Source organism: Mus caroli, unplaced genomic scaffold (assembly GCF_978045245.1).
Source record: "Mus caroli unplaced genomic scaffold, Mus_caroli_1 scaffold_7, whole genome shotgun sequence".
NCBI classification, from domain to species: domain Eukaryota; kingdom Metazoa; phylum Chordata; class Mammalia; order Rodentia; family Muridae; genus Mus; species Mus caroli.
In genome coordinates, this window is record NW_028227262.1 from 120,557,277 (window position 1) to 120,583,207 (window position 25,931).

The 25,931-nt window shown below is 47.8% G+C and overlaps 1 protein-coding gene across 1 annotated transcript; it reads right to left on the minus strand.

Annotated features, from left to right (window-relative positions):
* Positions 1–22,489: 22,489 nt before the first annotated feature.
* On the minus strand, positions 22,490–25,896 carry Lep (leptin). Its single transcript, XM_021165722.2, has 2 exons — positions 25,739–25,896; positions 22,490–24,025 (listed from the first exon to the last, which is right to left on the minus strand). The coding sequence occupies exons 1-2, from the start codon at positions 25,880–25,882 to the stop codon at positions 23,666–23,668; spliced, it is 504 nt and encodes a 167-aa protein (XP_021021381.1). The 5' UTR covers positions 25,883–25,896; the 3' UTR covers positions 22,490–23,665.
* Between the last annotated feature and the right edge of the window lie 35 nt (positions 25,897–25,931).

The following is a 25,931-nucleotide window of genomic DNA, read 5'->3' on the forward strand; positions in this document are numbered from 1 at the left end:
TGTTTTGTTTGACCCGGCTCTCTGTCCCCCGTGCTGGGATGGGGCCCCTGTAGGTCACAGTAGCTCTGCTTCCCCCAGCAGAGCCTCATTACATGATATCACTGTTTCTCATCCAGCTTGCTTCCCAGCCAGGCAAAAGTTTGCCATCCTATTATCTCCTGCTTCCTAGAGCCTTATCCAGACCTGGTGTAGAAAGGCCCCTCAGCAAATATATGCTATGAGAAAATACATTGATATTTATTTGGTTCATAAGATATGGCAGCACATGGCTGTCATCCTGGCACCAAGAAGGCAGAGGCAGGAGGATCAAGAGTTGGGGGTATACCTTGGGTTACACAGAGACAATTTATCTCAACAGACTATCAAACAAACAAACAAACAAACAAAAAACCCAAGTACCCCAAAACAACAAAAATTACATTAGATTACTGGCTTGTAGTCAGAGTCCTCTGGTAATTTAACACTGGTACCTTGAAGTCTTACTGTGTGGCCACTTACTCTCTCTTGTCTGTGATATTGGGTTGGGCTTAGCAATAGATAGGGAAGGGACCTGAACACAATTTTGTGTCTCAGAGAATATGTACAGAAAGACCCAGAGGGTTCCTACGGAAGGGGTTCAGGAACCATGGGCTAAGCCCTGAGTTCCTGAAGGCCTGCCAGCCTGTGTGTTCTTATCACTCCACCCCTGGCCATGGTGGAGGAAGAAGTGTCCCACATGAGCCTGGTGAAGGACTCAGTACGGACAGGTCAGCCTCAGCATTGAATTTTCATCTGGGAGCATGGAGTTCTCACTCTGCTCTGTGCTGGCAGAGTTAGGGCCTGCAGGGGGAGTTGGGGTACAAGGAGCAAAAGTGGGGCGCTATAGGCTTGTTCAAGGGCTCCCTAAGGCCCCACTGCATCAGAGGATGGGGTATCCTGAGGTTGTAGTCAATCTTCACAACTCCTAAAAGGGGAGATGCCTGCTCTTGGTTAGCAATGGCTCAGAAAGCAAAGCTGATGGTCTTCTTTCTAGAAAGTTCCACGTGTGTGGGCCTCTTAAACATTGACTGCTGTCATACAGGGCTCTCAAATGATTCCTGGGGAAATGTCTCTCATGAAGTGAAATAATTGCCTTTGAAGTTCCTGAACTAGCCATGGGGAACGACAGGAGGAGAAATGTGGGAGAGCTGTATGTTTTACCCACAATGCATTCTTGGAACAGCTTTTAAAAAGGCTTTATTTTATTATTCATGCATGTATGCCCATGTGAGCATATGCGACACTGGTAGAGGTCGCTTGATCTCCTGGAGTTGGAGTTAATGCACGTTGTAAGCTGCCCCTATCATGGGTGCTGGGAATCAAACTGAAGTACTCGGGAAGAATCCTTCATCTCTCTTGAAAGAGACAAAGTCATCCTTTGTCAGAGCTGAGATTCTAAGGCACCAGAAGGCGCCTTCGGCAAAGGGATGTGTCCGCAAATAGTCGCCAAGTGCGCCACCCAGTGGGTACACACACCAGTTGCTCTATCCAGACTTCGGGATCACTTTTCTGTGCGCAGTAAAGTGGCTGAGCCAATTGGGGACACCTCGGGTATGAATTCACTTTCTTCCCCACATTTGCTTCTCTGGGCTCACATTGTTCACTAAATGGAAGAACGAAAAGAATCCCGGGGGAAACAAAGCAACAGACAAAAATAAACAACAATAAATGTGTTTGCTGAGCCATGGAATTATTTCGGACATTACGCGGCAGTGCAAATGTGACTTGGCGATAAAGTTTGACGTGTAGGGTAGAATCAGATAGGAAGGAGGCTCCCACTTATGAGATCATGATCCCTCCAGTTCCAGGTCAGAGGTGAGGTCCTTAGAACGGACCTGAAGGTAAGGAGTTGGGAACGCAAATGCGCGGCAGTTTGGATGGTTCTGGAAAGTGAGTCTTTACCACTCCTTTCTATAGAAGATTCCTAGTTCCTTGGGAGAGGCTGGCAGGCAAGTGGGATGGTTTGGGCACGCAAACAAAGATAACATGGAAGGAATTGGTTAGCCCCTGTACCAGCACATCTTGGGATTCGTTTCCCTGATTCGCACACCGGTAACAGACCCGACTGTGCTGCTGGAGAGACCAAAAGCTTAGACAATGCCAGCCAATCAGGAACTGCAGTTTAGAAGAGATGCTTTCTTGGGACCAATGGGACACTTGCGGCAGTATTCAACTGAGCTTGCCACAGTGTTTCTCGGCTGCTCTGGAGTAGCCCAGCGCACAGGCAGCAGCTAGCTATCCACTGCAATCTAGACCCTACAGGAGAATTTTCTGAACAATGCCATTTCTACTACCAACCCCAGCTGAGACAGGCAAAGAACACAGCCCGTAAGCTGCTGAGCTGATGCTGGGATTCCAAAAATTTCTTTCTCTGTGTTCAGCTTTGAGCCATTGACTGCCGGATCACCTGCTGGAATCCACATGGCTTCAGATTCTTCAACACAGAACTGGAAAGACAAGAAATGAGGTTGTCCAAAATCTCCGCTAGTGCACAGGCTTAGATGACTTGACTGATGGGTACCCACCTGGTTCATCATTTATTCATGGGATTCTAGAATAATAGACCTAGATTAGAATTTAGCTATGTAGTGCAGGATCCAGAACCTTCAGGAAAGAAAATTGAAGCCTAGAGAAATAAACATGTTTGCCCAGGGCAACACAGCATCAAGATTAGAATCCAAATGAATGAATGTCCTTTCTGGTGGAGAGAAACATGCTGACTTTCCCAATTATTTAACTCCATGCTAGACCCTAGCTGGGGAAAAATCTTGAAGTCTTGCTATAGGCAGAGAATTCTCAGCTCAGTCTGGCAGGAGTTGCTAGCATGGTAGACAAGGCTGGGTTTCTCTCCTCCTCCTCCTCCTCCTCCTCCTCCTCCTCCTCCTCCTCTTCCTCCTCCTCTTCCTCCTCCTCCCCCTCCTCCCCCTCCTCCTCCTCCTCTTCTTCTTTCTCTTCCTCCTTTTCCTCCCCCCCCCATTTTCTTTCTTAATTTGTTGTTGTTGTGGTGGTGGTGGTGGTGGTTTTTCAAGACAGGGTTTCTCTGTGTAGCCCTGGCTGTCTTGGAACTCACTCTGTAGTTCGAACAGAACTACAGAAACTCAGAAATCCATCTGCCTCTGCCTCCCAAGTGCTGGCATTAAAGGCATACACCACCACACCACCATGTCCGGCTTAAATGTTTTTTAATTGAAATAGAATTACATCCTTTTCCCTGCCCCTCCAGCCCCTTTCACTGATCCATTTTTCTGGCTGGTTGTTTCCATTTTCTGGCTTTTATGAGCAGTGTGACAAAGAGCACTGCAGAGCAAGTATCTATGGAATAGAATGTCAAGTCTTTTGGCATGTGCCAGGGAGGGGTATAGCTGGGTCATGTGGTAAATTTAATTTTAGGCTTTTTTTCTTTTTTTTTTTTTAAGATTCCCAATACTGATTTTCAGAGTGGCTGTGCCCATTTGCATTCCCACCAACTGTGGCTGAAGACTTCTCTTGTTCCATAACTTTGCCAGTGAATGTTGTCAGTTGTCTTGTTGATCTTAAGGGCTGGCATTCTTTGCTAAGCACTGCCTGGAAGTGGAAGGTCACAGAAGCCATGAGACTCCTATGCTCCTGGAGAGAAAGGTGGGCCCCAGTTTCTGGGGAAGCCACCAGGCACTGGGCACAAATGGAGGTGCACTAAGCTTTAAGGATTTGCTACCTCATGTCACAGCCTTTCCAGTGTGGGTTCTGGGGACACATAGTTTTTGTCTGGCTAACTTTAGATGGTTGTGAATCTGCCTTTGCAGCATCTTGACCCCTTGGGGGACATAATCAAGAAATGTGTGAGCTACAAAGACTCCCCCACTACAATCCACAATGCGTGAGCGTATCTTCTGTTTAGCCTTATAGAATATTCTCTTACTGCAACGAATGTGATCAGGAACCACATGGAACTCTGCAGAAGGTACTGTTTTAGGTATGTGAGGAGGATGAGGGTGTGGTCCTGATGAGTAGGAGATGCTGCAATGGCCAGCCCCACCCCTTCTCCTTTCCCTGACTCTCCTCAGCTCTTCTGTGCCCTATTGGCACCAAAGCACCAGGCTCTACGGAGAACTGAAGAGTTCAGCGACTTGCTGTGGTTCTTTATCTCTTTGTCTCAGTACAGCAGGTATTTTATTGGATGCCTCAAATGTTGCTATGGGAAGATATAAGGGTTTTGTGAATTTTCTCATGAAACAAGAAGAAATGACTCTTTTCCAACCTTTGTTATTATTACTATTTTGTAAATTTTTATGTAACATGTATGTCTGTGCATGGGGATGTGCACGTGAGTACAGCTACCCATGGATTCTAGAGGAGGCCTGCAGATTCCTCGGAACTGGAGTTTGCAGGTGGCTGTGAGATGCCTGACATGGGTACAGGGAACTTAACCCAGATCTTCTGAAAGAGCAGTGTAATAGCTATCCCTGGTTGTCAACTTGACTACATCAGGAATGAACAACAATCCAGAATTGGAGGGCTCACCTGTGATGCAGATCTTGAGGCTGGAAGACACACGTTTCTGGCCTGAATCTTGGCATGGAGATCTTGAGGCATAGTGGCCATGAAAAGCTTAGGCCAAGGAAAGATGGTATACACCTTTATTCCCAGGAGACCGAGGCAAGGAAATCTCTGAGTTCAAGGTCAGCCTGAGACAAAACAAGTCCCAGATCCAGGCATGGTGGCACACACCTTTAATCTGGGCCACACCTTCGACTGGAGACCTACATAAGGACATTGGAAGAAGGAGGATTCCCTTTTCTTTACCTGCTTGCATTTACTTGCCAGCACATCTGTTAGAATCTACTTCTACCAGCTGAAACAAGTAGCCTCACAGGACTGAGAAACTACTGAATTCTTGGACTTCTCATTGACAGCTACCCATTGTTGGGTTAGTTGGACTAACTGTAAGTCATCATAATAAATTCCCTCAATATAGAGAGATTCCATAAATTCTGTGATGCTAGAGAACACTGACTAATACAAGTAGTATGTACTCTTAACCACTGAACCATCTCTCTATTACCAACCAGAAGTAACTCTTTATTAACCATGAATACCGTGAAAGGATTAGAGCACCTGCAGAGATAAGGGGTGTTGGGGGTGGGACAGGTTCCAGAGGCACCTGAACCCTAAAGATCACTGTGGTGTTTCCTGACACTCGGGGCCCAACCTCTTCCGTCCATACCTCTCTACCCACCAGGCCATGCCTTTGATTGGATTTTAGAATCCTTGTTGGCTCCTGAGAATGTCAATCAAGAACCTACCCCAGCTCCTTATAGACTATGATTTACCCTGCCTAGCCTGCCTGTAAGACCTCCTGGGATGGCTGCAGGGTTTTTCCTCTCCTCTCCTCTCCTCTCCTCTCCTCTCCTCTCCTCTCCTCTCCTCTCCTCTCCTCTCCTCTCCTCTCCTCTCCTCTCCTCTCCTCTCCTCTCCTCTCCTCTCCTCTCCTCTCCTCTCCTCTCCTCTCCTCTCCTCTCCTCTCCTCTCCTCTCCTCTCCTCTCCTCTTCTCTCTTCTCTTCTCTCTGTATCTTTGTTTCTCTGTGTGTGCCTATCTGTCTGCTTCTCTCTCTCTCTCTCTCTCTCTCTCTCTCTCTCTCTCTCTCTCTCTCCCTCCCTCCCTCCCTCCCTCCCTCCCAGCCTGTTGGATATGCATAGTGGCAAGGAGGCCTCAGGATTCCTCTAGAGGTAGTTTATTTTATTTTATTTTATTTTATTTTTATAATCTGGGATCAAGCAAAGGATATGGAAATTCCTTAAACATCTCATATGGATCTGTGTGAAAATACTCAACTTACCAGCTCTCTACCATGTCTATGAAAGGCATCCACCAGTCTGTCCCCTGGCCAGCCTGCATGGAACAGTCCCTCTGAACATACCTCCAGAACCTTGACTGTAACCCTTTAGGCTGCCTGTTTTTTTTGTTTTGTTTTTTTGTTTTGTTTTTTTTTTTTTGTTGTTGTTGTTGTTGTTGTTTTGCCAGGGCCTTATTCTTCTTTCAAGACCTTGAGCAGCCACAGCTGGCCCCTGAGACAGCAGCTGCTTGTCTCCCTTCTGTGTTGGGGACACATCTGCGTGTAGCAGTGCCCAGATAATTCCTGATTGCCTTCCCTGCTGACTCTACAGGAACTGAGCAATTTCCCCAGTCAGCCTCTGGGGAAAACAATTGAATGTTCCTGGAGCCAGAGTCCTAACTGGCCAAGCAGATCATGGCCGGGTCTGGTTCTAGGAAGAGTGAGGCCAGAATGTATTCTGAGGAGAGCAGGAAGCACTGAGGGATCTCGGAGCTCCCTAAGCAGGGCAAGTGGGGCGAGGCTGCGAGACAGGGTGATGCAATAGGAACAGAGATAGAAGAAAGTCAGAGAGAGGAGAGGAGGTTTCTAGAGGAGGAGGAACCTTCCTGGAGAGATTTTTGTTCATTCCTGATTCTCTTTGAAGTTAAACTTCAAGTGGTATCCAGAGGGAAAAGGCAGGAAAGAAAAAAAACATCAGAGGCATCAGGCAGTCGATGTGTGCCTCATTCCTGCAAGGCTTACTCCATGCTCAGCTTTCTGCCAGAGACTGGGTGCCAGGATCACTACACCCTGGGGGACGCAAACTCATGACTGTCAGGGCAGGGCTTTCTGGCCAACATCTTACTAAGAGACAATATTCTGCTGGTCAGGGACAGGCTCTATGGACCATTTCTGTCTGCTTTGTTTGTGTGTGGTAGGGGTATGGGGTGTGCTTCAGCACGCTTGTAGAGGTCAGGGGACATCTTGAAGCAGTTGGTTTTCTCTCCTTCTATCCTCAGGGTTATAGCGATTGAATTCAGGTTGGCTGTGAGTACTTTTGCTAGCTGAGAAATCTCTCCAGCCCTCTGTTTTGATGTTGGTTTTTTCCAGTTGATGAGATTTCACTGTATTGCTTAGGCTGCCCTCAGTTCTTGTACTCAAGCAAATCCTCCTGCCCTGGCCTCTCAAATATCTGAGACCATTTCTGTGTCTGTGGTGTCTGGTTTAGGGCCTGGTGTACACTACTTGCTCAATAAAGAATAGCTATGGACTAGTTAGTGTGTTATTCTGAGTCCTCATGCTTTCACAAGCTAGAAAATGGATTTTATTATTTCCATGCTGCAAAGGATGTTACGGTACTACTCAACATCAGAGTCTGAAGTGGCAGGGCTAGGATTCGAACCCAGGAAGGCTGATTTAAATGACTTATTCCTGTTCAGGGCTCCCTCTCTCTCACTCCCTCTCCCTCTTCCTCTCCCTCTCCCCCTCCCCCTCCCTCTCTGAGACAGGGTTTCTCTGTATAGCACTGGCTGTACTGGAACTCACTCAGTAGACCAGGCTGGCCTCAAACTCAGAAATCCGCCTGCCTCTGCCTCCTAAGTGCTGGGATTAAAAGCATGTGCCACCATTGCCTGGCAGCTCTATAAACTCTTGAAAGGAAGCAAAAAGCAACAACAACAAAACAACAAAGACAACCAAACTTGTAAGTTGCAAAATTGAAATGGCTAATGAATATCGCTCAAATCTATTCCCAGTTTTTACTAAGGTCTAGGGAGAAGACCCTTGTCACCAGCTCCGTGGCAGCCACAGGTCTGGGACTCAAGCCTCCTGAAATCCAGTCTCAGGTTCTCAGGTGCTCATCCCTCTAGTAAGCTGGGTTCAGCGGGTCTTGCTCAGAAGCACACCCCCATCCCCCCACCCCCCACCCCCATCCCCCACTACCCCCTCTCACACACACACACACACACACACACACACACACACACACACACACGCGATAACATGATAAGGCTGGCACACTTGAGTTCCTTCCCGCCGGCCGATCCCACCAGGAAGGTGTCAAGGCTGGCCTTCGCCCAGGAAGCAGGTAAACAGCATCCCTACAGGAGGCTGCTGAGGCCATCCCTCAGAAACCAGGGCTCTGCTGAGGCACCCAGGCCTCCAGGGCCCGGTAAGGAACACGCAGTGTCTTCTGTGGACTTTCTGTGCTTGGGTCATTGCCGAAATTCCCAGTTCTTTAGTAACCTGAATACTTGACATTTTCAGGGTAATTTTTTTTTCCCAAGGCATTTGTTCTGGATCACTAATGTCTGGTACATGAGATACCATTTTTTTGATTCAACATATTTAAACCTCGTTTTTCCCCTAGACAAGACAAATTGAATTTGTAGCTTCCCATATGGGGTTTTAGGAAAAGATTGGTGCGGAGAATGCCCTAACTCCCAGGCTGATGTCGTCTGATTGGCTACGACAGTCTGCTCCCACTTCAGGATGTGAGGGAGTAAATTGCAGTTATTCCAACTGGGAGAAGGTATGATTGGGCTTATCTCCTGAGGGAGGGAACACATCTTAACAGATGGATGGGTTTCTGGCATTGGTGTTTGTGTCTCCACTGCCTGGAGGGTCCTTCTGGAATAGAAGCCTCACAGCAATAGACTCTCCATTGAGCTCTTCTTGTGGGTTAGGGAGGGCAGGGCTGTGCTTTGTGCCTGGGGGGGTGGGGGGGGGGAGGGGTACTGGGAAGGTACTGCAGCTGTCCGGGTTGGATACAGAAGGTAGGCGGAGGTTCTCAAAAACCTCCTAACTGTCACCTGGGCTTTCCACTCCCAACCAGGGCTCATCCCTTCCTCCAGGGTTTACCTGGCTTGTCCCTTTCTTCTGTTGACAAAACCCTAGCCCTAGCTATGACTCCTGTCTATTCTACCCCCAGAAGAGAGGAGAGAGCAGGAGAGTTCCACAGCAGGGTAAACCACAGTGGGTGTTCTTAGTGTTTGCAGAGAGGCCTGAGCTATAGCCCAGGGGTCTGACTTTGAAGCTCATGTACCTGCTACAGCTCTGGTTGGCTCAGGGTTTGGAGTTCTATTCTTCTGAGCTATAAGAGTCAGCATACTGCAGTAAGAACTCTAGTTAGGGAGTGACCCTGACCAGGTTTGTGGCACTAAAATATAATCTTGTTAAATAAACAAAGCCATGAATAAACTTACTCCTTGTCAATATTCTCCTGCTGCCCAAGGCTACAGAGCTCTGTGACCTCTCATCAGTGGCTTAACCTCTCTGAATCTGTGCTCATAGCTATAGAAAATGAATATAATACAAGTTGCATTCCTCCACCCAGATTATTGTAGGGGATCAAAACTAATGATGTTCATTAAAGTCCTTCATAGATGACAAGGTGCTGTTCTGCTGTAAGGGAATCATTATAATCATCCTGTCTATTGTAGGGGACAAGAATTGCTATTTCTTCCTAAGACTGTGGCACTACAGGTTCTATTATGATGGATGAAGAAAAGAGCCCATTTTCCCAGTGGAAGAACGACCCCAGACAAAACAGAAAGATCAATAAATAACCCCAAACGAGAACAACATGAATGATTTAATATTAAGGCTCCCTTAGGCATAGACCATAACAAAAGCGCTCTTCAGACAGCAATATGGCTCAGTGGGTAAAGAAAGGCGCTTGCCACAAAGCCTGAAAACCCGAGTTCTATCCCCTGGACCCACATAGTAGGAAAAAAAAAAAAAAAAAACCACAACCCGACTCTCAAGTTGTCCTCTAATCTACACAAGTGCATCCACTCGCATACACAGACACATAAACAAACAAGCGTGACAAAAGTTTTAAACTGCTCCTCATTCTTACTAGAAATAATCAGTCAAGACCATTGTTCTACCCTTTCCTAATTCTGGGATCCAATATTACTTTATTTTTTGAGACAGGGTCTCCGGTAGCCCAGGTTCCTGATCTTCCTGTCCCCAACTCTCAGTAGCCGAGACTGCGTGTGTGTGTGTGTGTGTGTGTGTGTGTGTGTGTGTGTGTGTGTGTGTGTGTTGTGTGTGCTCAGCTTCAAAGATCATCTATTTGATACTGTTCATCTGGAGAGTGGGCTTTGGTGTTGGGATGAAAGTAAAGGGTCAAAGTGGGTCTCCTCTCCACCTGCTCAGGCAGGGACCACTCCCCCTCAGGCTTTAGCACAAGGCTCTTCGCTTTCCTTCTCATTCCAATTGGGATTCACCCTGGTTTGACCAACCAGAGTGCTACATTCTCCTGGGCGGGGCGATTGGTTCAACAATCGGAAGTTCAAACAAACCAATGAGAGTCAGCCGGAAAGAGCTGGCTGGCAGAGTTTAAAAAGGACAAGTCCTTCCGCTCCCTGCTCCCTGTCCCCTCTGGGAAGTTTTCTAGGTGGGCAGCGATTGCTTAGAGATGTTGGTACTCTCTTCCTAAGAGTTCAAGGCTGAGAGGTGAAGTGATTCCCATTGGTCTCAGAACTAAAGGGGACAAGTTAGGCAAGCCAGGCATCTTAGTCACTTTTCTGTTGCTGTGATAAAATATCAGAAGCAACTGAGGGAAGCAATGGTTTGTTTTGGCCCACGGTTTTTGAGGGTATAGTCTGTCATGGCAGGAGGAGCATCATGTACCTTGTCACATTGCATCCGAAGTCAGGAAGCAGGGCGTCACAAACGCTGATGCTCAGCTCACAGTCTCTATTTTATTCAGTCAGGACCCCGGCTCATGGGACAATATCACCCATGGGTAAGATGGGTCATCCTACCTCAATTAATGTAATCTAGATAATTCCTCCCTTTGGCTAACCTAAACTAGATGAGCCCTCACAAAAATGCCCAGATTGGCAATATTAATATCATATAGAATCATTAGGCTTGGGATTACAAGCTTGAGTTATTTCAGTGGACCATCCTGTACAAGAGTTATCTAGCTGGTTGTCTGATACCTGGCCCTGAGATTATAGCAGGGGACTTGCCCTGAGTATAAGAATCCCATAGAGAAGCAGACACTGGTGGCTCAGGCCTAAAATCCCACCTCCCAGAAGCAGCCTAGGTAAGGAGATTTCAAGTTCAAGAACTTCCCCAGGGTATACCTTGAGTTTAACATTAACCTTGGCAATTTAGTGAGATCCTGTCTTAAAATTAAAAAGGAGAGGGAGAGCCAGAGATGTGGCTCAGTGTTACAGAATTTGACTAGCATGTGTGAAGTCCCAGGTTCAAACCCCAGGACCAGAGCCGGATAGAGGATGTGGTTGGAGGAGTGGGTTCTGGATTGGTTGGTTTATGTGTGAGCTGTTTGCTCTCTAAGAGAGGCAAATGTTCAAGGTATCAAAGCTTCAGAAAATAAAAATCGTGATTAATGCAGCCAGGATGGCTGCTCATCCTCTTGGAGGCCAGTCTGGGCTTGTTCACCAGGATGGCGGCAGAGCTTCTCCTCAGCAAGCGGGAACAAGCCTCTGGGTACAAACATTTTGCTGGCCTCTGCTGTGTATTGTTCACCGCTGTCCTGCAGGGCAAAGCGTGCCGTGTGCCCAGACACACAGTCAGGGTAGGAGGGGGCTACACAGAGGGGATTGGAGCAGAACCAGGAAAGGTGCTCTGCCTGGAACCCATCACTGCAGCAGCCTTCCCATCAAGCCACTGGGAGGAGCAGTCCCCTGGTGCTGGCTGCAGCCTGCGGACATCCCCCACCCCAGCGAGGGACTTCCACTCCGTGACCTTCACTACGCTGCGGCAGGGAAGAATTTCAGGATGAATCAGTGTGAAGCAGAGCTGTGTTTATTAAATAATGATGAGTTTAAAAGAGAACAAAAAAAAATTAGACTTAAGAGGAGTCAGAGAGGGTGAGAGAGTGAGTGCTGGTAGTAGTGAGTCAGACAGTGTGACTCATGTCTGTGATCCCAGCACTTGTGAAACTGAGGCAGGAAAGTTGTAAATTCAAGGCCAGCCTAGGCTACATAGCAAGACCCTGTCTCTAAATAACTAATCAAACAAACAAATTTTAAGAAGGAGAGGATAATACTATACACCCAAGGAAAGGCAGAGACAAGTTCAGCTTTCTCAGGAGTGCTGATGAATGACTAACCCATGTCTCTGTGTATGACTGGAGAGGCTTGGAAGATATAAGGAAGGACAAGACTTTCAACTGGGTTTAAAGATAAGAAAAGTTTAAAAAAATAAGAGAAGGAGAAGAAGGAGAAGAGGAGAAAGAAGAGGAGGAGGAAGAGGTGCAGGAAGAGGAGGAAGAGGAAGAAGAAGACCGGAGATGTAGGTCAGTTAGTGATGTGCTTGCTTAATGTGCACGAAGCCCAGGATTTTATCCCCAGTGCCACACAAGCCAGGTGTGACATCACACAGCCCTGACCCCAGCCCTCAAAAGGCAGAGGCAGGAGGAGCTGAAAACTCAAGATCATTGTCGTTTTTTACAACAACTTTGAGGCTAGCCTGGGATATGTGAAACCCTGTCTCAAAATGTGAATCATTTCTCTCCTCTTTGAAAGCTGTCCTGTGTGTTATGAAGGGCTTGGTTCAGATTTAAGGTGAGAGAAGACTGCTGATACAGTCAAAATCAGTGCCTGCACTCACTCTGGCCTTAAGCAAGTATGGCTTTTTTATAAGAATTCTTGTTTGACATCTTTCTCAGAGGAAGGTTTTGTCTCTGTGGGCCGTCCTCTGTGATTTGTCAGCTGGGTTGACGTTCTTGATGCTCAGCCAGAGAGAAGTGTGACTGAGAGTCTGGGACAAGGGGTTCTTCTCTCTTCCCGTACCCCTTAATTTTCTCTGTCTTTTTGCCCTGCCTCATAGCCACAGCTTTCCATTGCAGGGCTGCTGCAAGCGTGAGAGGAAGCAAAGTTTGCGTCCTGCTGAATTCTCCTGTTGATAGAATTCCCATGGTCTTGTCCATGTGACAAGGCTTTGGAAGCCACATCTGCCTTGGGATCGCCTACGTGGACAGACTCCCGAATCCTGCCTCGTCCAGTGCCTTTTTCTTTGCTCCTAAACTTAATAGCCTGAATACAGAGAGGTGTATAGGAGTTTAGTTCTTGAAACCAGAGACCCATTCAACCCGCAGACACTTGTTTTGTACCTATTGTGTGCCAAGACCTGTCCTGGATACTGGGGTTACAGAGATAAAACAGCCCAAAAGGTCAACCCTGCTTGCTGGGAGTCTACATGTTCATATAGGATGATCAATTAACAAAACATGAATGTGGGGGCTACTGAAAAGGTAAGGAGGGGAACATGAGGTTTAAAGAGCTCTTCAGAGTGGCAAGATGGCTCAGCAGGGAAGGCACATCTGCTGCAATCCTGGCAACCCAGGTGGAAGGAGAGACTCCAAAGTTGTTCTTTGACTTCCACATCCATGCTGGGTTATGTGCACGCCCACCCAAACTCGCCATGGACACACAATAGTAGTAAATACAAATTGCGAAAAGTATTATTAAAGAGTTCTTCACCAGAGAGATATGAGAGAGAGTCTGAGGCCAGCCAGGCAATGAAAGGTAGCAGACCTAGGGGTGAACCTGGAGACCACAGTGCAGGCCTTCTGACCTTCTGTGGGTGTGTGTCCCAGACCTCAGTGTTAGGATGGGGATGGGGCTAGTGCATGCTCTTCCGACCAGCTGAGGCTCTGATGAGAGCAGAGGACGTGCTGAAAACCAGTGGGAATCTGGATGCGTGTTTGGGGCAGGAATGAGCTGGGTTCAGGTCAGGTATACATGGATCCATCTTGGCCTGGATATAGGACAGAGATTCAAATCCTCAGATGTGAGTTATGGGGCAAGCATTATTATCCAATAACTGGGATGAATACTAAGACACCCTGCCACGCTCTGCCAAGGGTGGCAGGGATCACAAACCCTGCCTTCCTAAAGCATGGAGGGGAGGACCCAGGCTGTCCCCATGCTCTCTAGGTCAGTCACCAGTGTGCAGACCTATTCCAAAGATTTAAAGGCATGGTCTAACTCCATAAGAGGGAGGGAGCTAGGGGGCTTGACTGTCACAAGCCCCTGTGTGGAAAGGCTAGGCTTCCTATGCACATGGCTTGTTCTCCTCAGAGAAATGTATATATATTAGACATAGAAAGGACAGACTCTGAGGGCAGAAATTCCTGTGTTGTGTGTGTGTGTGTCTGTGTGTGTGTGTGTGTGTATGTTGCATGTGTGTGTATGTGTAGCATGGTGTGTATGTGGTATGTGTATGGTGTGATGTGGTATGTGTGTGGTATATGTATATGCGTGGTATGATGTGTGTGTGGTTGTGTGTGATGTATGTATATATGTGGTATGATGTGTGTGCGTGGTGTGATATATATATATGTGTATGTGATGTGTGTAGGTGTGCTGTGATGTATGTGTGTGTTGCATATGTGTGTATGTGTGGTGTGGTGTGTGATGTGGTGTGTGTGTGTATATGTGGTATGTGTGTATGTGGTGTGATGTGTGTGTATATGGAATGTGCATGGTGTGATGTGGTACATGTGTGTGATGTGGTGTGTGTCTGTGTGTAGGCATGGTGTGATGTGTGTGTTGGCATGTATGTGAATATGTGGTGTGGTATGATGTAGTGTATATATATATGTGGTATGTGTATGTGTGGTTTGATGTGTATCTGTGTGATGTGATGTAATGTGTGTGGTATATGTGGTATATGTTTATCTGTGGTATGATGTATATGTGTGTGGTATATATGTATATGTGGTATATGCTTATCTGGGGTATGGTGTGTGTTCGTCTGTGTGTGTATGTGTGTGTGTGTGTGTGGTGAGGCACTGTGAAGAAGGGAGGTTTTCTGATTGGCAGTATTTTCTGGGGTCTTGTAACTGAGACAGTACACTAGCTTTTGTAAGGTGTATAGGAGTTTAGTTCTTGAAACCAGAGACCCATTCAACCCGCAGACACTTGTTTTGTACCTATTGTGTGCCAAGACCTGTCCTGGATACTGGGGTTACAGAGATAAAACAGCCCAAAAGGTCAACCCTGCTTGCTGGGAGTCTACATGTTCAGTACCAAGGGGAAACACAAAGATGGATACCTCATGCACCCTTTTCAAGTCCTTGCCCCACTCCACAGGCTCCTCCTGAGTTCCAGAGAATTCCATCAGGGCGCGGATGAAGGGTGGCTGAAAAGGGCTAAAGCTCACAAGATGGGGGATGAGGAGGAGCCTATTCCAGGCTTCAGCCACATCACAGTGGGTAAGGTCTAAAAAGAGCAAAGTGATCGAAGTGAGACAGGAGACAGGAATCCTTTCCCTCCACAAATGGTCTGTGGGTTTCTCTTCCTGTTTTAATACCATAGGATGGCCACCAAGTAGTCACTTCACACAGGGGGGAGTTGGCTTCCATTGGCACCCAGCACACAGTAGGCTTGAGGCAGGCCTTGAGGCCCAGCTAGCTGCTGCTCTTTTTCCCTGGGAGCTTCAGGCCTCCCCTCTGCAGCATCTCACAGCTGGCTCTCCCTGCTCTCTCCTTGTTTGATTTGCTAAATCTCTGTTTTGGTTCACTGTTTCACACCCACTCTGACAGCCTGCTGTCCCCCCTCAAGGCCCTGGGACATCTGCCAGGCAGTGAAATCAAATGTGAAGTTAAATACAGCTCAGATCCTCATCATATCCTCATTGTCTTCACCCTCCCCCGTTCGCACTATCCTTCTCTGGGATGCAGGATGCTCAGGCAGCTAGAAACCTCAGAAAATGTTTATCTGAGAGTTTTACCCGAAAGCACAGCCTTTTATACTCCATGTATCTATAACTGAGCCTTAACAGATGCCAGCACTGTGCTGATCTTGTTCATCTCAGCTCGAGTCTGTGGTTCTTTTCTGAAGTAGATAACAAAGGTAAGCCCTTGTCTTAGTCACAGTTTTATCGCTGTGACAAAGCACAATTTATGAAAAAAAGGCATTTAGTTGTGGGGCTTGCTTACAATTTCAGAGGGAGAGTCCATGGTCGTCATGGAACATAGTGGCAGACAGGCAGGCATGGCACTGGAGCAGTAGCTGAGCAGTTATATCTGATCCACAAGGTGGCGGGGGGGGGGGGTGATGGGGAGGGGAAGGGAGGGAGAGGCAGAGTGGAGAGACTGCCCACCCTGGGATTTAAAACCTCAAAGCCAAGCTTCTCAGGATCATCTAAGAGGGTGATTTCTCAGGAGGGTGACACACCTCCTTCAACAAAGCCACACCTTCTAATCCTTCCTGAACAGTCCATCACCTGGGAACCAAACATTGTTAGCCTATGGGAGCCGTTCTCACGCAAACCACTACAGCTCTAGACTTCATGCCAGTTCAGCCTAACCTGCTTCTGTCTGGATTGCTAACGTGTAAGGCAGCACTTGAAGATCTCACACCACATTCTGTCATCACCCCTAACGGATCTGGGGGGAGGGGATGTGGGGAGGGACTGGGATGAGTCGGGGGAGGACAAACTGTGGTCAGAATCTATCATATGAGAAAACAAGCTAATTTTAATTTTTAAAAAATGGAGTCCATATTCACATTTCTCATCTTGAAGTTGCCTTCTGAGGCTGACTTGGATGAGTAGCTGGGAATTCAGAGAGCTTTGTTACAGAAAGGAAGAGTAAGTAGAATCTGCAAACAGTCTTCTCAAAGGATCTCAATTCTTCAGGCTACCTATGAGGACGGGAGCTCTGGCTGCAATGGACCCGGTATCCAATCAACGGTCATGGCTTTCTAAGATGTTTGAGTGTCTACAGACATCTCCACTCTTTTCTTTCTTCCCTCATCCCCCTTCCCTTTTAAACACGGCCTTCTCCCTTCTCTGTAGACACTCTGTCTTCTCATTGATCTTTTGCTGTGTCTCAGACAGTTGCTTCTCTGATGAGGACTCCCTCCTTCTTTGGGACCCTTTTTTTCTTAAGCCCTTCCCTTAGGAGGTGGAGGTGCCTTTCCTTCAGTGCTGGGGTGAGCTCCTTATACCACTCTGCACACTCTGCTTCCCAGCTCTGTCTGCACCCATGTCTCTTGCGGTTCTCTTACTTTGGGTTAGTTCAATAACAGAGCATAAGACTGGGGGGGGGGAGAGGGAGAGGGAGAGGGAGACGGAGACGGAGTCGGAGACGGAGACGGAGACGGAGACGGAGACGGAGAGACAGAGAATGTGTGTGTGATTGTGTGTATGACAAAGAGTGGTGTGTGTGAATGTGTGAGTGAGTGCATGTGTGTAAATGAATGTATATATGTGAGAATGGGTATATATGTGTGAGTGTGTGTGTGAGTGTATGTGTGTGTGAGTGAATGTATGTTGTATGAATGTATGCATGTGTATATAAGTGAGTATATGTGTGTGAGTATATATGTGAGTGAATGTATGAGTATATGTGTATGAGTGTGTGTATGCGTGTATGTGAGTGTATATTATATGAGTATATGCATATGTATATGAGTGAGTATATGTGTGTGTATGAGTGTATGTGAGTGAGTGTTTGCATGTGTGTGTGAGTGAGTGTTTGTGTGAGTGTGTGTAGACTCCAGTATAGGAAGTGAATGGACAAGTGTCTTTGGGAGGCAGGAGTGAGAACAGGGAGAGTGAGGCCAGGAAGAGAGTGCATTATTAATGTGGGTGCTACAGTGCATGCCTCAGTTCTATGCAGGCAGTGACCCACGATACTCCAGGGACAGAAGCAAGCCAAGTGTATACCCACAGACCCCCATTTCCCACTCATGGAGACACACTCTGGATTGCAGGCTGTGTGGAGGCTGAGAGGGCTCCTCAGGGCAGAGCAGTGTCGCTGTGCTTCGGAGAACACTGAATAGAGGAGCTGCTGGCCCAGCTGCAGCGCACGGCACATCAGGGCTCTGCAGCATCTGCTGCAGCAATTTCCCTCTTCTTGCTGCTCTGACTTGCTAACGATAACAATGACTATGTAATACATTGGTTGCTTCCTATAGCCAGCCATGGACCTCATGGCTTTGCAGCACCTCACCACCTAAAGACCTGTCTCCTTGTGCAGATGACAACTGGCCTAAACACTGAGCACTTGCTGGTGACACGTGGAGGACGGAGATGAGGCAAAGGTTGCACCGGAAGCCCTGTTACTTTTCTTTGTATTTTTACTTGGTTCTACCCTCCCTCATCTAAGAGGGTGATTTCTCAGGTAAAGGAGCCTGTGGGGCTGAGAATGGTAATGTACCAGGAACCCTGGTGGATTTGTATGGGTGAGCATCAGTAGTAGACTTGGATGCAGATGTTAACAATCTAGAGTCAAGCTGAGTATAGTGCTGCATGCTTTCAATCTCAGCAGTTGATGCAGATCTCTGTGAGTTCTAAGCCAGCCTGGTTTACATAGAACTTCTAGGACAACCGGGGCTACATAGAGAAGCTCTGTCTCATGAAACCAAAGATGGATGGATGGATGGATGGATGGATGGATGGATGGATAGATAGATAGAAGCCTGAAGTGAACTGCCCTAAACTTTTTTTCAGAAGATTGTTGCTTCTATGCAGAAAACCTTTGGGATCAGATCTTCTGCTCAGTCAGTCTGGCCCCTTTTCACCAAACATGGCAAGGGCAAAGGCCTAACTCTGAAGGTTCTTTGTGGCCAGCATTCTTTGGAGTCCTTGCCACATGTTTGGCAGCTGTGAGCTATTGCCGTAGGGAAGACACATAGAATGCCCGTATTAGTTACTTTGCTATTGCTATGATAGGACCCTGCAAACGAAGGCAATTTAAGGAATATTTTGGCTGAGGGTTCCAGAGATAAGAATCCATGATGGAAGAATGGAGGCGTGACAGCAAGCAACAGACATACCAGCAAAAGTGGGAAGCTGAGGGCTTACATCTGGAACTGCCCCAACCGGAATTAGGAAGGGTTTAGGCTTTCAAATCCTATCTCCATTGACAGACATATTTTCTCCAACAAGGCTGTACTACCTAAATAGCCCCAAGCAGTGCTTCAACTGGGATTGAAAATTTCAAATGCCCAAGAGTCTGCAGGACATTTCTCATTTAAACCACAATGCTCAAGAGTGGAAAAGAATCAGAAAAGGGGACTTGAAGGATAATTTCTTCTCCCTGGGCCTGGACAGCACAAGCACAGAAGGAGGAACGATGCCTTCAGGCCTGTGCTCTGGGGACCCCTTTATTATCGACAGCTTCTCCAAGCCTTCTTGCTCAGGCCTTTTAGGCTCATGGCTGCTCAGAAACAAGATGGCCTTAATCTGTCCCAGCCATCAAGGACCCGGAACATCATCTCCAGATCCCTGTGCCGACAGGGGTCAGCAGTTCTTTTCTATGCCTCTGGGGCAAGAACTTAGCTTTGCCCCCTCAGGACATGCTACCTAAATATCATTCTGCCATTCCAGTCTCCTCCTTCTCCTGAGATGTTACCTCCAGTAATCCACAGGATGGAGAACTAGAGTCTCCAATGACCTATTATTCCAAGAAAGTTTGTGTGGTGATGGTTCTACGTCTAACTGCTGAATCTTGTCTACCAGGAATGGGTCCCGGGCTACAAAATTATAGCTGGCTGTAATAGGAACTTCCTGGCTGGGATTAAGGACTTCTTCCCCTGTCGAGGTATGCACATAATGGGATGAAACAGAGTTTGAAATGCTAAGGCAGGTATATATTTTCTGGTTTTCCGTGTGTGTGTATGTGTGTGTGTGTGTGTGTGTGTGTGTGTGTGTGTGTGTGCAAGATTGCACACATGAGTGCATGTGTGTAGTAAACCAAATTGTCTCACTTATCCACTCATCTGTTTTTCTGTGAAATAAGAAGTAGGACCTTTGCTTGCTCATTCTCAGATATGTGCACATGGAAATTCTCCTGTCCTTAGTAACAAGGGAAGAATGTGGCTCAGGCCTGGCTAAAGAGCCCTCCTTACAGTGTTCACTGGTACCACCGAATGGGAAAGGTGCCCATCTCCTGCTACGATGGACACCAAGGACCCCACAAGCCTGGAGATGTTGAAGATCATCTTTGCAAACCCTGTGTGAAAATGAGGACCCCAGAGGAAGACAGAAATGCAGGGGAAGGTGTTAAAGACAGACATGGGCTTGGGTTTCTTATCTTTGTAGGCTGAGATGCAGTGTCTCTTCCAGCAGGGCGGTTTGCCTTGGTTTTGTGACACTAGCAGATAGAGGATTTCAAATTGGCAGCCATGTCCCCGAACTCTCAAGGGACCCGAGGAGGCTGCTGAAGCTACATCTGCACCACCCCTCTGTGGCCCACCTTCACTGGGGAGCCTGGGATCCAGCCCCTCCCTTAAGTTGTAGCCAAGAACACGGACTGAGTGGCACATCTCCCCAAGTTCATACGGTGTGATCCTCATCCCCGAACTGATGCTGTTAGAAGATGAGGTCTGGGAGAAGGGGTGAGTTCACAAGATCTCTGGGAGTGGGACTAGCATTGTTACCAAAGGGACCTCCTTAGAGGGCCTTCCTTTGTGTGTATAGTGTGAGGGAACCACATTAAGATGGCAGCTGCAGTCTGTAAGATGGTCCTCCCCAGACCTGGCCATGTTGGGTCTTGGTCTTGGACATCCGGGCCCCAGAATTATGGATAGATGTCTGTTGTTCATACCTCGCAGCCATGGTCCTCTGTTGTAGCAGCTGGTGGGAAAGCTGGCACCCCTGTGCTCCCCAGCAGATGACTAACAACCAAGCCTGTTGCTAATTGTGATGTGGAGGGAGGAAGGCTTGCCTAACTTCAGATTTCGTGGGGTCCTGCTTAGCGTCTCATCTCTAGAGACACCCGTGACATTTCTGGATGAGGACATGGTCTTTTAAGTTGCCATGGAAATGACAGTCTTTGATAGTCCCACAGTCTCTCTGGACAGGAGTTGAGCATGCCAGGTCCTGCATGGGCTGAAGGGATGACTGTTCTGAGACTGCCATGAGCCAGATTTTTTTTTTTTTTTGGCTCAGCATGCCTGGCTGGTCTGCCATTAGACTGTGAGGTTTGGTTATTTGCTTGGGGTTTTGATACTCTGGCTTTAAATATAACCGGGTGCTTCTCGAGGCTGGTTTGCAGAACCGCACAGCCGCTGGTGTAGAATGTGCTTCTTGCCTGGCCCTGGGCCTTAGGGTAATCCTTTTGCCTGAATAACTGGTAGCTGGCTGTGGCCAAGCCCGGGTGAGGCTGACCCTGGTGATGGCTGGACGCCAGCCAGGCCTTGCCCTGTCACACACAAACAGCTCTCCGAAAGCCCCTCCACAACAGGAGGCAGAAGACAAAGCGCGGAGGCGTCATTAATTTATTTGAATTGACACAAAATAAAACAAAAATTTGTTGTTGCTGTTGTTACATATATATATGTATTAAAAAAAAAACCCCAAAACCAAACCAAGCATTTTTGCATATGGGAAGTTTCACAATCTGGGAACAAGGTTCTCTGAGCGAAAGGCTCAGGACATTCCAGCTTGATGAGGTGACCAAGGTGACATAGCACAGCCCCAGAGCAATCTGACACCAGCCACCATGAGCCTTCGCTCCAGACTGTGGCACGTGGGATCTTTCAGAAGCCACTTTTGTGGCCCATAAAGTCCTTTCAGCACTTCCTGTCATTCTTTCCCGGTCTCTTCAGTCTTCCCTGTCACTTCCTGTTTGGACTTTTATCCCTTCAACATACCAAGTGTCCAATAAAACATCACATCACCCCTCAGCTCCTCCAACTCCTCTCTTAGCACCACAAAACCTGACCCCGTTCACCTCCACAGGGTATGACCTGGCTGGAAGGGCACACTTCAGGGCTGAGGATCCAGTCTGGTCCTGCAGCCTGTTTGCCATTATAGTTTTAGGTATAAGCTAACCGTCTCTTATCAGAAAACCCAAGATCCAAACTGCTCCAAAACCCCAAGGTTTTTGAGTGCTGGCATGAGTAGACAGGTTCACGCTGTAAAAACGTCTTTCATGCATACAACATTATTTAAAACACTGTATAAAACTACACTTCAAGCAGTGTCTATACGGTATTATGAAATATAAATGAACTTCATGTTTATACTTGGGCCCCATCCCCAAGATATCTCATTTTATATATACTCAAATATACCTATGCCTGAAAAGACTCTAAAATCCAAAACGCTTCTAGTCCCAAGCATTTTGGATAAGGGATAGTCAACCTGTATTTTCTTATTTTCAAGACCCCAGGTATCCTGTGTCAACAGTGTGCTACCATAGCAGTGGATGCTAATGTGCCCTGAAATGCGGTATGTAAATGCAATAGACTGCAAGCAGGGTTCCCCTGGGCACTGTCACCCTCAGCTCAGGTTCTTTCACACCTGTTGAAGACAGCACTGTACTTCCAGCTGTGCGGGGCTGCTGTTGTGGAGTACACCACAGCGAGTAGGGTCTAACCACAGGGACATGAGCCTCTGATTTTTATATGTATTTGGTGAGCTTCTCTAGCCCACAGCACCAGATAGGGCTGAGCACGGAACTGTGCTCAGTCTTAAAGTGTATTGCTTTCCATCAAGTGTCCTCTCACTGATCTGCCCCCCAGTTTGATGGTGACATAGGGTGCAGGGGTGATGGAAAAACCCAAGCCCCTTTGTTCATCCTCCAGCCCGAAGGGCAATTCTGGCAGCCTGGCCTGGGGCCCTGGCACTTCCTCAGCAGTGCTGGCCCAGGGCTCAGGACCATCTGCTAAGTGATTTCTCATTCCCACTGGAACAAAACTCCCCACAGAATGGGTGGAAGACAGGGTTCTACTTTGGATGAACCAATCAGATGAGAACCACATATTGGCATGCAAACGTCTACCTGCTTAAGAAACGCATTGTGAGATCAACCCTGGACAACTTTGGAGACCTACACCAGGGACCCTTTTCTTGGGGCTCACTGTCTCAAACGTGGGGCCCTCACTCCCTGAGCTCAGCAATATGCCAACAAAAGGCCTGTAGCTTTAGCCCCCTCCAAGGGTACCTGGTACACTCCAAATGTCCCGGAAAGAGTCAACTCCTTTGTCCTTTTCACAAAGCCACACTATGTGGCCACAGAGGTAAGAAAATGCCTCACCCTTTCAGAAAAGCCTACCACACACATGTAATTCAGAGAACACTTCCGGATCCTTCACCCTCCCTCTAACACATCCTCTACCCTCAGGTGCACATAGATACATATTACACTTGACAAAATTCATCTGCTTTGGATAATAACCTAGCCTATGCTCTAGGCAATGCCGCTGCAAACGTGTTTGCATAGAGCCAGTCACAATAGAAACAAAACCAGTCACCAGAGGACAAGCCTGAGAGCTACCTGCAGAGACTCTTGTTTGGAAGATCCCAACCTTCCTTCCAGTCACTCAAAAATTAGGTTTGCCTCGGGCAGACCCATCAATAGGATTGAAAGCAGCACCCCAGGAGCCTTCCTCATCCTGGCTGACCCCCAAAGCCTGAAAAAGCTGATGCCTTGCTTCAGATCCATTCGAAATAGAATGCAGAATAAATAAATAAGTGCTTCCATCGTGTGCTGCTTGGGAGTTTCCAGCTGTGTGTGGATGCAGCCTTCACGGTGCTCCCAAAGACTCTGAGACAGTCCAAAGGCTCTACCCATCCCTACCTCACATCCCCTGGGCCGCAGCAAAGCATGTACCCACGGAGGAACATGTACCCAGAGCAGGTGGGACATGGAGGGGATGGGATGGTTCTTATCTCTACTTGCTGAAGAACTAGGTGAGAATCCCCTCTGCAGGCTGGCCCCTCTTGTGCTCATGAAGTTGTGTGGATAACTTGAGTCAAGCGTTGTGGAGTCATGCCTTTGGATGGGTGGTCTACAGGAGGGAGAGAAATGAATGATGGATGTGTGCACACGGCTCTCTTCTCCTGAAGACCCCTGGAAGCCAAGGTTTCTTCCCGCTACATGATCCTTGGGAGCCTGGTGGCCTTTGAAACCTCAGCATTCAGGGCTAACATCCAACTGTTGAAGAATGTCCTGCAGAGAGCCCTGCAGCCTGCTCAAAGCCACCACCTCTGTGGAGTAAAGTGAGGCTTCCAGGACGCCATCCAGGCTCTCTGGCTTCTGCAGGCCACTGGTCTGAGGCAGTGAACAGCTCTTGGAGAAGGCCAGCAGATGGAGGAGGTCTCGGAGATTCTCCAGGTCATTGGCTATCTGCAGCACATTTTGGGAAGGCAGGCTGGTGAGGACCTGTTGATAGACTGCCAGAGTCTGGTCCATCTTGGACAAACTCAGAATGGGGTGAAGCCCAGGAATGAAGTCCAAGCCAGTGACCCTCTGCTTGGCGGATACCGACTGCTATGCAGGAGGAAGAGGAACAAGAGTTGCTTTAGCAAGTGGCAGGGAGATCGGTCTCCAGAGCCCTTCATTACATCTGTGAACCTGGGCTACCTCCTTCCTTCTCACCTTCCTGGTCCAGGCCCCTACTTCCTGTCATCAGCTGACTGGGAGCCACGGAGCTGGTCTCCCAGACTTTCTGTTCATTCCAAGCCACTCCACCCTTCACTTCTGATTAATCTTGAGTAATCCCTTTCTCCAAATGATATCCATGAAGAACCAGCCATAGCTCTTTATTCCTTATATTCTCTCTAGCCTCCTGCCCTTATCAGATCTCTCCCTCCTAGTCATATTCTTCTGTGGTTCTCCCTCATTAGGGTCAAAGCCGTGCCCCCCCCCCCCCCCCCACTCTGAGGAGTCTGGTTACCAGGAAGGGCTTTCCCCACTGACTTCCTCTCATTTCCACCCACATTTGGGTAGTTGGGTCTCTCCGTGTGCAGCCCTGATGACTCTTTTTGAAAGATGAAGTGTATAAGTCTCTTATATATTAAGCTGTCCTTGATTCTGAATATCTGACTTCTCCTAGCTGCCAAGGCCACACTGTGAGACACGCACACTGGCCAGGAGACATGGTAGTCTCCAGATGGCTCCACAAGAAAGTCTTTCACTATATCCCATTTAAGCCTTAGAACAACTTGGTGATGTGATATGATGTCACCTTTATCAAGATGGTAAAACCACCGAAGAACTGGCCTAAGATCTTGCAGATGGGAAGCAGATGTGGTGATATGCACATAGCTTAGATACCTCTGAGGAAATGGCTGAAGATGTAGGCTGCTGGGCCTCGGAGGAAGACCGTGGTGGGCACTGACCACTATCAGCAGCTACACAAGGACTGGTTGTAAAGGAGGGAAAGGTTGTTTTCTGTGTGACTTTGAAAAGAGGGTGAGCAGTGGGCAGAAGCTGTAGCTAAAAACCATTAGAAAGCTACTGCTCCTCCTGCCCAGTAGAGACACTGCTGGGAAGCTGGTCACGTGTCAGTGGGGCACCGTGACCTTTAGGGATTCTTATGCCCTGGGTACTAAATTCAAGGGAGTAGTTTCATGGATGAAAGAGAATGTGCGAGGCAGAAACAGGGGGCTAAGGAAGGGGAGAGGGTGGTCTGTGGAAGCAGGGAGGAACCCAGGTTCTCCCAGGCCTGATGGATGTGTGCCTTACATGCTCAGCTAGCCACCGAGGGCTGGGTTTCCTGGGCAGAGGGAAAATGAGCATGACCTTATGATATCAAAGAACCTTATGGTTTCTTTTTTGGTTTTTCGAGACAGGGTTTCTCTGTGTAGCCCTGGCTGTCCTGGAACTCATTTTGTAGACCAGGCTGGCCTTGAACTCAGAAATCCGCCTGCCTCTGCCTCCCGAGTGCTGGGATTAAAGGCATGCACCACCACGCCCTGCACCTTATGGTTTCTTAATGGGAGTATAAGAGAAAGTTAAATTCCCTAAGGTGGTTTAGGATTAGAATCATGTGATACAGGCAGTACAACTGAGCAGTCTAGGTGCTGGGTTTAGAATTGGTACCACTCAGCCCTGTATTCCAGCAGGCAGCAGTGACAAGAGCCATGACCAGAAAGAATGGACACTCTAGGCTTATAAACTCTCAGCTTCTAGGAGGTGCAGGACTTGTTTCTCAGACTCTGGTTCTAGTCCTACATCTTTGTCCCCCCACGAGACTCCTACCGTGTGTGAAATGTCATTGATCCTGGTGACAATGGTCTTGATGAGGGTTTTGGTGTCATCCTGGACTTTCTGGATAGGCACTGCTTGAACATAGGACAGATAGGACCAAAGCCACAGGAACCAACACAGGGGTCTCCAGCACATTTTCCTCCCTGGGATCGTCTTCTTCTTGGACCTACAGACAGAATGAATG

Coding starts and splice junctions, on each gene's coding strand:
- Lep (XM_021165722.2), bottom strand. CDS start 25,882: ATGTGCTGGAGACCCCTGTGTTGGTTCCTGTGGCTTTGGTCCTATCTG. Junction 24,026..25,738: donor TCAATGACATTTCACACACG/GTAGGAGTCTCG, acceptor CCTCCTGCATAG/CAGTCGGTATCCGCCAAGCA.